Below are 13,346 nucleotides of genomic sequence, written 5' to 3'. Positions count from 1 at the left end.
CCATTAAAACTGAATGAATCGTGGGGTGGGGAGTTATATTAAATCACATTCACCAAATGAGAATTGCGGTTTGGTCAAAATATGTTCTCAACCTTCTTTGTTCGTTCTCCCATGAAAGTTCACGGGAATGTTTGGGGCTGGAGCTTTTATCACTTCAAATACAGGTTCTCATGTTTTAAGAAAAGACATTCTGTTGAAAATGAAGTAAACCTAGGAGAGAACAGCGAAGGAGTGACAGTTTTGGGAGAGCTCACTGTTACTCTAGCCCAAGCCGCTGCTTCCTCCAGCAGGGGTCAGTAAAAGGAATGGCATAGGAACACTGGCTTTGATGGATCTCAAAGCGACTACCGCCTCCTTAATCCCACACCAGGAGTTGGTCTCAGGGACAAAAGTTGTGGGGAACCCACTGCTGTTCTAGTCACAGATTGTTGTAGCTGGAGTTGGAACAGGGGACATGGTAAATTCTTCACCAGCCTTTAAATTGAGGTTGGAGATCTCTTGGAGATGTTCTAATTCAACCACAGTTTATTGGGATTGATGCAGGAATCACTGCGTGAAATTCTAGTCTGGGTTGCATGGGTCAGATGAGATGATTATAATGGTCCATTCCTGCTTTACAGTCTGAGTTCATAATGCAGAAATCCTGGAGAATAATATATACTGCAACCTCTCTGTTATGAGGTTCTAGAATAGAATAATACATGTACAGGCAGCATTGCCTAGTTGATAGAGATCCAGACTGGCAGTCAGGAGACCTGGCTTCCGTTCTTGGCTCTGTTGCTAGCCTACTTGAGCTGACCTTGAAAAAGTCATTTCACCGCTCTTGTGATCTATGGCAGAAAAGCTCTGTATAAGAGCCAGGGATGCAGATTGTACTAATATGAGGTCATGTTGCCTGTGTGTTTTTGCAGGGTGTTAACTGGTTCCATTGGAAGGGCCATGAATACTCCATCCAGTTTGCAGAAATGAAGTTGAGACCCATCAGCTTCCGGAATCTAGAAGGGAGACGAAAGAGAGCATAAAACCCAGAGATGGAGGAAAGTTTGGGAAGCCAAGTGGGGGTAGTGGGAGGGTTTTCTGGAATAACAGGGGGGAGGGGGAGATAAGGCAGCTGGTAATCTTACCAAAGCATCGATGACGCTTGGCCTAACTGGGGCTCCTTCTACAGTCTGAGTGACCAGCCTTATGCAACTACAGCATCTTCTGCAGACCAGCTTTCGCTGCCCATGGTTAATGCCCTTCACACCAAAGACAACTATCTCAAGAGTCCTATATTGATTTTAGATTTTGGGAGGGGGGTTTTTCTCAGAGAGGTTCCGTGACAAGATTCTTCCATGGTCTCTTGGGCAGCTCAAGGGAAGGGCGGGGGGAAAGGCTGTACATTGATAGTTTGAGAACCAGCCATATTTTACACACACAAATTTGTATGATTATCATTATTATTATTATTGGTCAAACTTCTGTTGGTCATTGGAAAGCTTTTTTTAAATATATATATATATATCATGTATCGCAGAGAAAGATGTGGGAGGGGAAGCAATTTAAAACATAAGCAAAATCTTAATTTTATTAATATAATGACAAAATAATAATAATAATAATAATGATAATAATAAGCTACATTTTTGTCATGCTTTCCGAAACACAGCAGGACAGTGTCTGATTGTATTTTTTTTTTAAATAAAGCACAATTTTAAATAAACCTCTACATTTTCTTCATGCATCAACTTTGTGCACATCCAGGGTATATTTCCTTAAGTAGGGGAGTAAAGAAGGCTGAGAATGATCAGGATGTTAAATTTATTCAGAAAGCACGCTCCCTTTTGTCAGTGTTTGGGTGTAAGTATTCTGGTGGACTCCTTGCAGTGGAATGCTCAGGGAGGTTTTTAAAGGGTGTTCCTTTTTTCCTATCCAGAAGCACATTCGCCGTGCCATCGAACTGACTGACTCTTACGTTCAACTAGGTGGGAATCACTAACAAAACCAAACCAGCAAAATGCAAAGGTGGGATTAGCTACCAGTTGGTGATGGGGGACACCTGTGTAAATAAAGGGCTCCTTTTTAAAAAAAAATGAACGAAGCCTCTGTGTAGTTCCTCTGTACCATACTCTTTGATTAAAGACAATAAAAAACCTTTTGTTTTAAGCCCTGGTCTCTCTTCCTTACCTTGCTCTCTCCGTGCTCCTCGGTTGTAGGCTTCTGACTCTTCCTCTGCCATCTCTGGATTGTGGCTTGGAAAGAAAATGCTTGCTCTGTGAGCACAGATGTGAGCAGATCTGTTCTAACAAGGACTTCATGCTGCTGGCCAAGGTGGGTGTGCCTTGTTGCAACAACGTCCTGCAAAACTCTGTCCAAGAGGGCCTTTTTTCTTCTCCCCGAATACCTGAAGTTTCGATATCACATTGGAGCTAAAATATGGTTAGGTTAAAAATACATGTGTGATTAGCTAATGACATAAAATATATCTGTCTTCCACCACATTTCTTCCTAAAGGCCTCAACGATGCCACAACATCTCTTGCAAACATTTTTACCAAGCCCTGTTCTTTTCAAGGCCCCCAACTACAAGATTCTCCCCTCTCCCAGCCTCAAGAGTGTTTCCATAGTGTAATCCTTTGAAACAGATCAAACCCTGTTTCCATTACAGCGTTCCCCTAATGTTGTTGATCCTTCTCTGGCCCAGAGCCAGTGGCTGAGTGTACGAGCACAGATGAGTACAGCCAGCTCATCCAGTTGGGGAGCTGCATGTTAAGCTGATGTGGAGATTCTGCTAGACCAGTGGAAGACGTACGGCAGACTCCTTGCCAGCAAGCTCTCGCCACTCACAGCAGTGCTAGCATCATTGAAGGCACTTTCCCCTGCCTCCTCAGTCCTAACCTTTTACAGGAGAGACTAGAGATTGAAAAGGAACAGGAGAGTGTCCTCTTCAACAGAAAACTTCTCATGAGGCAACTCATAATATCTATGAAACAATCACTTCTGTGGGTGTGATTCAAAGCCCAGATGTTCTGGACTGAGATTTTGGAAGAATCAAGGTAAAGACAGCCCACTGAAGAAAGCATACCAGACTTTATAAAAGCCTCATGCATGGTTGGACAGCTCACTTTCTAGGGGAATTTCAAAAGCACCTAAAGGATTGGCTTTTGATGGGACTTATGCTCCTAAACGCCCTGGAAAATTTAAGAAATATCCCACTTTGGCGGAGCTGTGCTGACATCCATCCAACAGCTGGATGCATTCACTAAAGATGAAGTGGAAGGATAGCCCAGTGGTTATGGTGCTACCATGTAACTAGGAGACCTGGGCTCAATTCCCGCTCCCCTACAAACTTCCTTGTGACCCTGGGCAAGTCACTAAGGCCTAGATCCTCAAAGGTATTTGATAAAGTATATGAAATAGGAGTTTGGTGCCTAACTACCTTAGAGGTTCTGGGATTTAGTGTTTCTGTGCCTCAGTTTGCCATCTGTACAATGAGGCTAATGGCACTGCCCTACCTCACAGGGGGGTGTTGAGAAGATAAATACATGAAAGATTGGGAGGTGGTCTGATGCTATGGTAATGGGTGGGGGGAGTCATATAAGTGCCTTAGAGAGAAAGATGTTAGTCCTTTGCCTTTAACCCTAACTCTTAGCATGTGAATGAAAGGTTGCCATTCACTTGGGACACAACAAACCCAGCCTACATCTTCATACCATGTCTGATAAAGAAGGAAAAGACCTATGAGCAACGCCTTGTTTTAGACCCATGTTTTCTTCTGTCCCGTACAGAGGTACAGTTAATCCAGGGTTACTGCAGTCATTTGATTGGGTCAGAAATTGCTGAATTGAAACGGTATAAAAAAGTGAACAAAGATACTCGAAAAACTCCCATCTCCCTTCTTGTCCCCCTTCATCATCACTTGCATCTTTGCTGTTTCATTAAATTGCATCCTTCAATTGGTTTCTTACATTTGCGCTTTGGCTGCTTGACAGCTGTAAAGTCCTGGGGGCATTCCCCTGCAGATTTCTGGTCAGGACTTTGGAGCAACCAAAGAAGAGACTGCCTACTAGCGAATCCATCCAAGGTTTTATGCTGCGAATGAATAAATGTGGAGAGTAGTCAGCCACTGTTATGTGGCTACCTAAGCAAAGCAGACATGAGCAATAACTCTCACTATAATCTGCCTTGCTATCAGGTTTCAGTGCCCACGTTTCAGAAGCAGCCTACAATAGGATGTGTTGCAAGAACCAAGACAATACAACACACTTTTATGAGTCTTCCACATGACTGTTTCACAAGTTGCTCACCACAAAACAAATGTTACACATGGAAGGTCAGAGAGTGAAATGCAGGGAGCCTGTTAAATGAGTTAAAGGTTGATAACAGCAAACCCCTTTGTGGGGAAGTGGCTAAGTGTATTGGCTGATACTAGCGAATGATTTTTTGAGGGGTCTTTTTGTTCACATCTTCCCCCATCCCAACATTTGGTGGGGAGTCACACTCTCTCTCCCACGCTAATTTGTTCAGGCTTCAGCTAGAATTATTTCTATCTCTTTTTACCAGCAGATGGCACGCTAGTTCTATCTTGCATTATAGCTGAGCGCTCTCTAGTCACAATTAATGTTCCAGGCCTTGTGTTTGACTGCACTTGTAAATTCTTCATCTGTTAGCATCATCCCCACCATGCCCATGTTACAAGGAGGTACTCCTGGCCCAAAATTCAAAGCTGTTTAGCCTCTCTTTACATCTCTAAATCAGAGATCCACTTGGCTAATCAATCTAGGTATCTTGCCAGTTCTAGAGTACTGAAATAAAACTTAATCATAGGTCATAGAATATCAGAGTTGGAAGAGTCCTCAGAAGGTCATCTAGTCCAACCCCCAGCTCAAAGCAGGACCAATCCCCAATTTTTGCCCCAGATCCCTAAATGGCCTTGTCAAGGTTCCTCCCCCACTCTGAACTCTAGGGTACAGATGTGGGGACCTGCATGAAAAACCTCCTAAGCTTATCTTTACCAGCTTAGGTCAAAACTTCCCCAAGGTACAAAATATTACACCTTGGACAGGCCGCTACCACCACCAAACTAATACTGGTTACTGGGGAAGAGCTGTTTGGACGCGTCCTTCCCCCCAAAATACGTCCCAAAACCTTGCACCCCACTTCCTGGACAAGGTTTGGTAAAAAGCCTCACCAATTTGCCTAGGTGACTACAGACCCAGACCCTTGGATCTTAAGAACAATGAACAATCCTCCCAACACTTGCACCCCCCCTTTCCTGGGAAATGTTGGATAAAAAGCCTCACCAATTTGCATAGGTGACCACAGACCCAAACCCTTGGATCTGAGAACAATGAAAAAGCATTCAGTGTTTTACAAGAAGACTTTTAATAAAAATAGAAGTAAATAGAAATAAAGAAATCCCCCCTGTAAAATCAGGATGGTAGATATCTTACAGGGTAATTAGATTCAAAAACATAGAGAACCCCTCTAGGCAAAACCTTAAGTTACAAAAAAGATACACAGACAGAAATAGTTATTCTATTCAGCACAATTCTTTTCTCAGCCATTTAAAGAAATCATAATCTAACACATACCTAGCTAGATTACTTACTAAAAGTTCTAAGACTCCATTCCTGTTCTGTCCCCGGCCAAGACGACTACAGACAGACACAGACCCTTTGTTTCTCTCCCTCCTCCCAGCTTTTGAAAGTATCTTGTCTCCTCATTGGTCATTTTGGTCAGGTGCCAGCGAGGTTACCTTTAGCTTCTTAACCCTTTACAGGTGAGAGGAGCTTTCCCCTGGCCAGGAGGGATTTCAAAGGGTTTACCCTTCCCTTTATATTTATGACACGCCCCCCAAATCTCAGCTAGGGTGAAACACTGGCTGGGATTTCTTCCTGGAGCTCTAGGAAAACAGAGTTAATAAGACACATGCATCTCTAAATATACTACCAAGTACATAAAGACTAACAATATTTTCCACATCTCAAGGACGATTTTAACCAGTTGATTCTGGGAAACTTTCACGGGAGAGTGCATCAGCCACTTTGTTAGAAGCTCCTGAGATGTGTTGGATGTCGAAATCAAAATCTTGGAGAGCTAAACTCCACCGAAGAAGTTTTTTGTTAGTTTCTTTGACGGTGTGAAGCCACTTTAGTGCAGCATGGTCGGTTTGCAGGTGGAAACGCCGTCCCCAAACATATGGGCGTAGCTTTTCCAGAGCGTAGACAATGGCATAACATTCTTTTTCAGTGACTGACCAGTTGCTTTCCCTCTCAGACAGTTTTTTGCTGAGAAACACTACAGGGTGGAATTCTTGATCAGGTCCTTTCTGCATTAAAACTGCTCCCACACCACGCTCGGATGCATCTGTGGTTACTAGGAACGGTTTGTCAAAGTCTGGGGCCCTTAGTACAGGGTCAGACATGAGTGTCGCTTTAAGCTTGTTAAAGGCCTTCTGACACTTTCCGGTCCACTGAACAGCATTTGGCTGTTTCTTTTTGGTTAGGTCTGTCAGTGGGGCAGCGATTTGGCTGTAGTGCGGTACAAATCGTCTGTAATAACCGGCCCAGCCTAAGAAGGATTGAACCTGTTTCTTTGACTTTGGGACAGGCCACTTTTGGATAGCATCCACTTTGGCCTGTAGGGGGCTGATAGTTCCTTGACCCACCTGGTGTCCAAGGTAAGTCACTCTGTTTAGGCCTATTTGACACTTCTTAGCCTTAACAGTTAGTCCTGCCTCCCTTATGCGCTCAAGGACTTTTTGTAGATGTTCCAGGTGGTCTGCCCAGGAATCCGAAAATATGGCCACATCGTCAAGGTAGGCGACTGCATATTCTCCTAATCCCGCTAGGAGACCATCTACAAGTCTTTGGAAAGTGGCGGGTGCATTTCGCAGCCCGAAAGGGAGTACATTAAATTCATACAGCCCGAGATGTGTGATGAAGGCTGACCTTTCCTTGGCAGATTCATCTAGCGGTACCTGCCAGTACCCCTTGGTTAAGTCCAAGGTAGAGATGAACTGGGCCCTTCCCAGTTTCTCTAATAGTTCGTCTGTGCGCGGCATGGGATAGTTGTCTGGGCGAGTTACAGCATTTAGCTTACGGTAGTCCACGCAAAAACGTATTTCCCCATCTGGTTTGGGAACTAGAACCACTGGAGATGCCCATGCACTTTCAGAGGGGCGGATTACACCCATCTGTAACATATCCTGGATCTCCCATTCTATAGCAGTTTTAGCTTGAGGAGACACCCGGTAAGGGTGGACCCTAATTGGGTGAGCATTACCTGTGTCAATGGAGTGGTATGCCCGTTCAGTCAGTCCTGGGGTGGCTGAGAACGTTGGCGCGTAGCTAGTGCACAGCTCCTGGATCTGCTGTCGCTGCATACGCCCAAGGGTCATGGAGAGGTTCACCTCTTCCACACCACCAGCACATTTCCCTTCGTAGTAGACACCTTCAGGCCACTCAGCGTCGTCTCCTCCCTGGGCTGTAAACTGACAAACCTTTAATTCTCTGGAATAAAAGGGCTTTAGAGAATTAATATGATACACCTTAGGCTTTCGGTTGGAGGTGGGGAATGCTATGAGATAATTAACAGCTCCCAGGCGCTCCTGGACCACGAATGGCCCTTCCCACGATGCTTCCATTTTATGGGCCTGGAGCGCCTTTAAGACCATGACCTGGTCTCCTACTTTGAAGGAACGCTCTCTGGCATGTTTATCATACCAGGCTTTTTGCTCTTTTTGAGCATCCTGTAAGTTTTCTCTAGCAAGGGCTAAAGAGGTTCGGAGGGTGTTTTGTAGGTTGGTTACAAAGTCCAGAATGTTAGTTCCTGGAGAAGGTGTAAATCCCTCCCATTGCTGCTTCACCAACTGCAATGGCCCCTTAACCTCACGGCCATATACAAGTTCAAATGGGGAAAACCCTAAACTGGGATGTGGTACAGCTCTGTAGGCAAAGAGCAACTGCTGCAATACTAGGTCCCAATCATTGGAGTGCTCATTTACGAATTTACGTATCATGGCCCCCAAAGTTCCATTAAACTTCTCCACCATGCCATTTGTTTGATGATGGTAAGGAGTGGCAACCAAGTGATTTACCCCATGAGCTTCCCAAAGGTTTTTCATAGTTCCTGCCAGGAAATTAGTCCCTGCATCTGTGAGGATGTCGGAGGGCCAACCTACCCTGGCAAAAATGTCTGCTAGTGCCTGGCACACACTTTTAGCCCTGGTGTTGCTTAGAGCTACTGCTTCCGGCCATCGGGTGGCAAAATCCATGAAAGTCAGTAGGTACTGCTTTCCTCTGGGTGTCTTTTTCGGAAAAGGACCCAGAATATCCACAGCTACTCGCTGAAATGGAACTTCAATGATGGGGAGTGGCTGGAGAGGAGCTTTGACCTGGTCTTGGGGTTTTCCCACTCTTTGGCACACCTCACAAGACTGGACATAGGTAGAAACATCCTTGCCCATTCCCTCCCAGTGGAATGACCCCCCCAAACGGTCTTTGGTCCTGTTCACCCCAGCATGGCCACTAGGGTGATCATGGGCTAAGCTCAAGAGCTTGGCCCGGTATTTAGTTGGAACTACCAACTGTCTCTGAGGATGCCAGTCTTCCTGGTGTCCCCCAGAAAGAGTTTCCTTGTATAAAAGTCCTCTTTCTACAACAAACCTGGATCGATTAGAAGAGCTGAGAGGCGGTGGGTTGCTCCGTGCCGCCGTCCAAGCTCTCTGGAGGCTTTCATCTGCTTCCTGTTCGGTCTGGAACTGTTCCCTTGATGCTGGAGACATCAGTTCCTCATGGGATTGTGGACCTAGGCTTGGTCCCTCTGGAAGCGATATAGGGGATGGAGCTGTTTCTGTTGACTGTGAACCGCTCTCCGCTGGTGCACTATGTTGGGATTCAGGCTCCGGCTGAGCCTCTTGTGTAGGGTTATCGGCTGCTGCCAGTTCAGGTTCGGTGGGGCCCTCTGGTGTTGAGGTTGCAAGTACTGGATTCAGTGCTGACACGGGGTCTGGTGTTGGTTGTTTGGCTGGTTCCGGTTCTGGGACTGGTTCCGTCTGGGTCTCTGGGACTGGATCCACTACTGCTGTTGCAGACATTGGCCTGGGGTCCAGGTCCATCACCTCTGACTGGGTCCTGATGGAAGTTTCCGGAACAGAGCTAGGCCTCACGGCTTGTTTAGCCTGGTTGCGGGTGACCATTCCCACCCTCTTGGCCTGCTTCACATGATTGGCCAAGTCTTCCCCCAACAGCATGGGGATGGGATAATCATCATAGACTGCAAAAGTCCACATTCCTGACCAGCCCTTGTACTGGACAGGCAACTTGGCTGTAGGCAAATTGAAAGAGTTGGACTTGAAGGGTTGAATCGTCACTTGGATCTCTGGGTTGATTAAATTGGGGTCCACTAAGGAAGCATGGATAGCTGACACTTGTGCTCCGGTGTCCCTCCACGCGGTGACCTTCTTCCCACCCACACTCACAGTTTCCCTCCGCTCCAAGGGTATCTGGGAGGTATCTGGGCCTGTGGACCTCTGGTGTGATTCCGGTGCAATGAACTGTAATCTGTTGGGGTTCTTGGGGCAGTTGGCCTTTACATGCCCCAGCTCGTTACACTTAAAACATCGTCCAGCTGACGGGTCACTGGGGCGAGGAGGGTTGCTGGAGAACGGGGTGGTGGGACGATAAGGGGTCTGGAGGGTTCTTTGGGAGGTAGGTGGGGCTTTGGGCGGCCCCCGGTAATAGGGTGTGGTCTGGGGTGGTCCCTTCTGGTCTCCGCTCCAACTGCGACCAGTTTTCTTCTTCTCTGCCACCTCCACCCATCTGGCTCCAATCTCTCCTGCCTCAATTACAGTTTTGGGTTTCCCATCTAGGATGTATCTTTCTATTTCCTCAGGAACACCCTCTAAGAATTGTTCCATTTGCATTAGGAAGGGCAAATTTACTGGAGATTCAACACTTGCTCCTGATATCCAGGCATCCCAATGTTTTACAATGTGGTAGGCATGTCGGGTAAATGACATGTCTGGTTTCCACCTTAGGGCTCTGAACCTCCGACGAGACTGCTCGGGTGTTATCCCCATTCTGACTCTCGCCTTGGATTTAAACAGTTCATACTTGTTCATGTGTTCTTTAGGCATTTCAGCTGCCACCTCAGCTAAGGGTCCACTGAGCTGCGGCCTCAGCTCTACCATGTATTGGTCAGTAGAGATGTTGTACCCAAGGCAGGCCCTTTCGAAGTTTTCTAAGAAGGCCTCAGTATCATCACCTGCCTTGTAGGTGGGGAACTTTCTGGGATGGGAAGTGGTACCTGGAGAAGGATTGCTAGGGTTTGTTGGTATATTCTGCCGGGCCTTTATCCTCTCCATCTCCTCCACATGCTTCCTCTCTTTTTCCTTCTCCTCCTCCTTCAGCCGCATGAGTTCTATCTGTCTTTCATGTTCCCTTTGTTTTTCCTCAGCCTGAAATTTGGCTAATTCCAGCTGTAGTCGAGCTGAGGATTTGGCCATTCTAACCTCTCTGTTTTTAACTAACTTTACACCCGAGGTTTAGAAATAAACAAACAAAACTTGGCTGTAAAATTTTGCTGTGCTGGAATAGAATACCTATTCTCTGATAGTGATTGTCAGCCTACAGAAAAAGACAATTCCCTTGTCTCTGCTCTGGGCCCAAATTAAAGCAAAAAACCTCCAACTACTTGGAAACCTGCTTACCCAGCCCAAAGAAAAAAAAAATTTCTTTTCAAACCTGTGCTCCTTGTAAAACAAAAAAAAAATCAAAATCCTAAAAAAAACCCTGCCACTTTTGTCTCCAGGCAAATGGGTAGAACACACACCCCCTATTTACTTTTAGGAAGAAAAGAAAAAAAAAAAAACCTCTGGGTTGGAAGACTGTGAATTTCCCTGCAGGAGTTAAGTACCCTGCCTCCAGGCAAAGAAAACCTGCAATTCACAAGATAATCCCCTTTTGTCTCTGCTTGGCCACAAAGCAGAGAGAAACCAAGCTGCTTTCAGTTTCAAAGCTGCCTTCTGGACTTCCTAAAAATTCCTTTTTAAAATCTGTATTTCTAGTTCAAAAAATCTCAACTGGATCTCAAAATGATTTCAGGTTAATCCCACCACTGTGCCACCATGTCAAGGTTCCTCCCCCACTCTGAACTCTAGGGTACAGATGTGGGGACCTGCATGAAAAACCTCCTAAGCTTATCTTTACCAGCTTAGGTCAAAACTTCCCCAAGGTACAAAATATTACACCTTGGACAGGCCGCTACCACCACCAAACTAATACTGGTTACTGGGGAAGAGCTGTTTGGACGCGTCCTTCCCCCCAAAATACGTCCCAAAACCTTGCACCCCACTTCCTGGACAAGGTTTGGTAAAAAGCCTCACCAATTTGCCTAGGTGACTACAGACCCAGACCCTTGGATCTTAAGAACAATGAACAATCCTCCCAACACTTGCACCCCCCCTTTCCTGGGAAATGTTGGATAAAAAGCCTCACCAATTTGCATAGGTGACCACAGACCCAAACCCTTGGATCTGAGAACAATGAAAAAGCATTCAGTGTTTTACAAGAAGACTTTTAATAAAAATAGAAGTAAATAGAAATAAAGAAATCCCCCCTGTAAAATCAGGATGGTAGATATCTTACAGGGTAATTAGATTCAAAAACATAGAGAACCCCTCTAGGCAAAACCTTAAGTTACAAAAAAGATACACAGACAGAAATAGTTATTCTATTCAGCACAATTCTTTTCTCAGCCATTTAAAGAAATCATAATCTAACACATACCTAGCTAGATTACTTACTAAAAGTTCTAAGACTCCATTCCTGTTCTGTCCCCGGCCAAGACGACTACAGACAGACACAGACCCTTTGTTTCTCTCCCTCCTCCCAGCTTTTGAAAGTATCTTGTCTCCTCATTGGTCATTTTGGTCAGGTGCCAGCGAGGTTACCTTTAGCTTCTTAACCCTTTACAGGTGAGAGGAGCTTTCCCCTGGCCAGGAGGGATTTCAAAGGGTTTACCCTTCCCTTTATATTTATGACAGGCCTCCTCAAGGATTGAACTTACAACCCTGGGTTTAGCAGGCCAATCTCAAACCACTGAGTTATCCCTCCAGGGATATTGGTGGAAGGTGCTGGATTACACTTCTCATTGATATTTGTCAAAGCACAGAGTGAGCCCTTCAAATGATAGGTACCAGAAAAGAACAGCAAAGCATTCATTGTTGGATCACATCTCCTCTCAAGTCACACAAAGATGGCTGAATACTACACAGACCGTTCTTCGCATTAATGTGAAATGTCACTGAATAATTTTGAATAACAAGCAAATTTAAGAAACTCACAATTTGCTTGCAGACATTCAGCCAGCAAAGAATTGGGTGAAATGCATAGAAGTGATTTCCTCATTACCAGAAGCATCCCAAAACAACCTCTATCTAATCATTGTGGTGTTATGCTAACGGCTTAGATTTCATCGGGGAGATCCAAACACAGCTGGTATAGACCAGCTTAGGTTTCCACCTAGTCACAGAAGTCATGCAAATAAGCTGAATGGGAAAGAGATGATATTTCCAGTAATTATTCACTGACAGATACCTTACCGGATATTTTTTCAGGGCCACTGACTAGCAAGAAATTGGCAAAACCTCAAAGTAATGAATGTCAAAAGAAAACCACTGACCTAATGCAATTTTGATTCCGGATAAAAAAACACACTGCAGCATCTTTTGTAGGATATAGAATGCTCTTTCTTGCTGTCCCTCCTCCATCCCTACTTCTAATTTGACAGAGTCATTTTGTAAAAATTATGAGAACACTTTCAGCTTTAAGTTAATGTAAAACCTGCCAAGATTGATCTAGAGACTCATCTAGGTTATTTTTTTCCCCAAATAAGAAATTAGAAGCCACTTTCAAATTAAGTCATTGTGGATAAAATTCTTAAAAGTTCCTAAGTGACTTAGGAGCAGATGAGCCATATATTTAAATGCTGAGCTATGCAGCTAGATGCCTAATGGGATTTTTAAAAACACCTAGGTGCTTAACTTCCATTGGTAGCGACGGAAATTTGGTGCTTAGGCACTTGAAAATTCTACTAAGCATCTATCTGTATCTTGAGGTGCCTAAAAATCCAACCCTAATGCCTATTGACGTTCATCTCCCATTGGGAGATAAGCGCCTAACCTGCTTAAGTGTTTTTGAGACTCCCACTAGCTGCCTTTCTCAGCTTAATCACCGAGGCCCAGATCACCAAAACGATGTAGGTGCCTAATTCCTATTGAAATCAGTTGGAAGATTTGGGCCCTAAATACACTGGAACATCTGGGCCTAAGTCCCTTTTGAAAATGGAACTTCGGCTCTGCCC

The 13,346-nt window shown here is 45.0% G+C and overlaps 1 protein-coding gene across 8 annotated transcripts in view; it reads left to right on the top strand.

Annotated features, from left to right (window-relative positions):
- Positions 1–2,145, top strand: part of TNC (tenascin C) — a 92,318-nt gene extending 90,173 nt beyond the window's left edge. For all 8 annotated transcript variants that reach the window (XM_084649811.1, XM_084649814.1, XM_084649812.1 and 5 more), the window contains one exon: positions 912–2,145. In XM_084649811.1, coding sequence (XP_084505937.1) covers positions 912–1,022 — 111 coding nt within the window. In that variant the 3' untranslated portion in view covers positions 1,023–2,145. The remainder of the gene's footprint in view (positions 1–911) is intronic.
- Positions 2,146–13,346: the final 11,201 nt, after the last annotated feature.

The sequence above is a fragment of the Lepidochelys olivacea genome (assembly GCF_965140295.1).
Source record: "Lepidochelys olivacea isolate rLepOli2 genome assembly, chromosome: 16".
Taxonomy (NCBI): Eukaryota; Metazoa; Chordata; order Testudines; family Cheloniidae; genus Lepidochelys; species Lepidochelys olivacea.
Note: the sequence above shows the minus strand (reverse complement) of the source record. Positions and strands in the feature narration are given on the sequence as shown.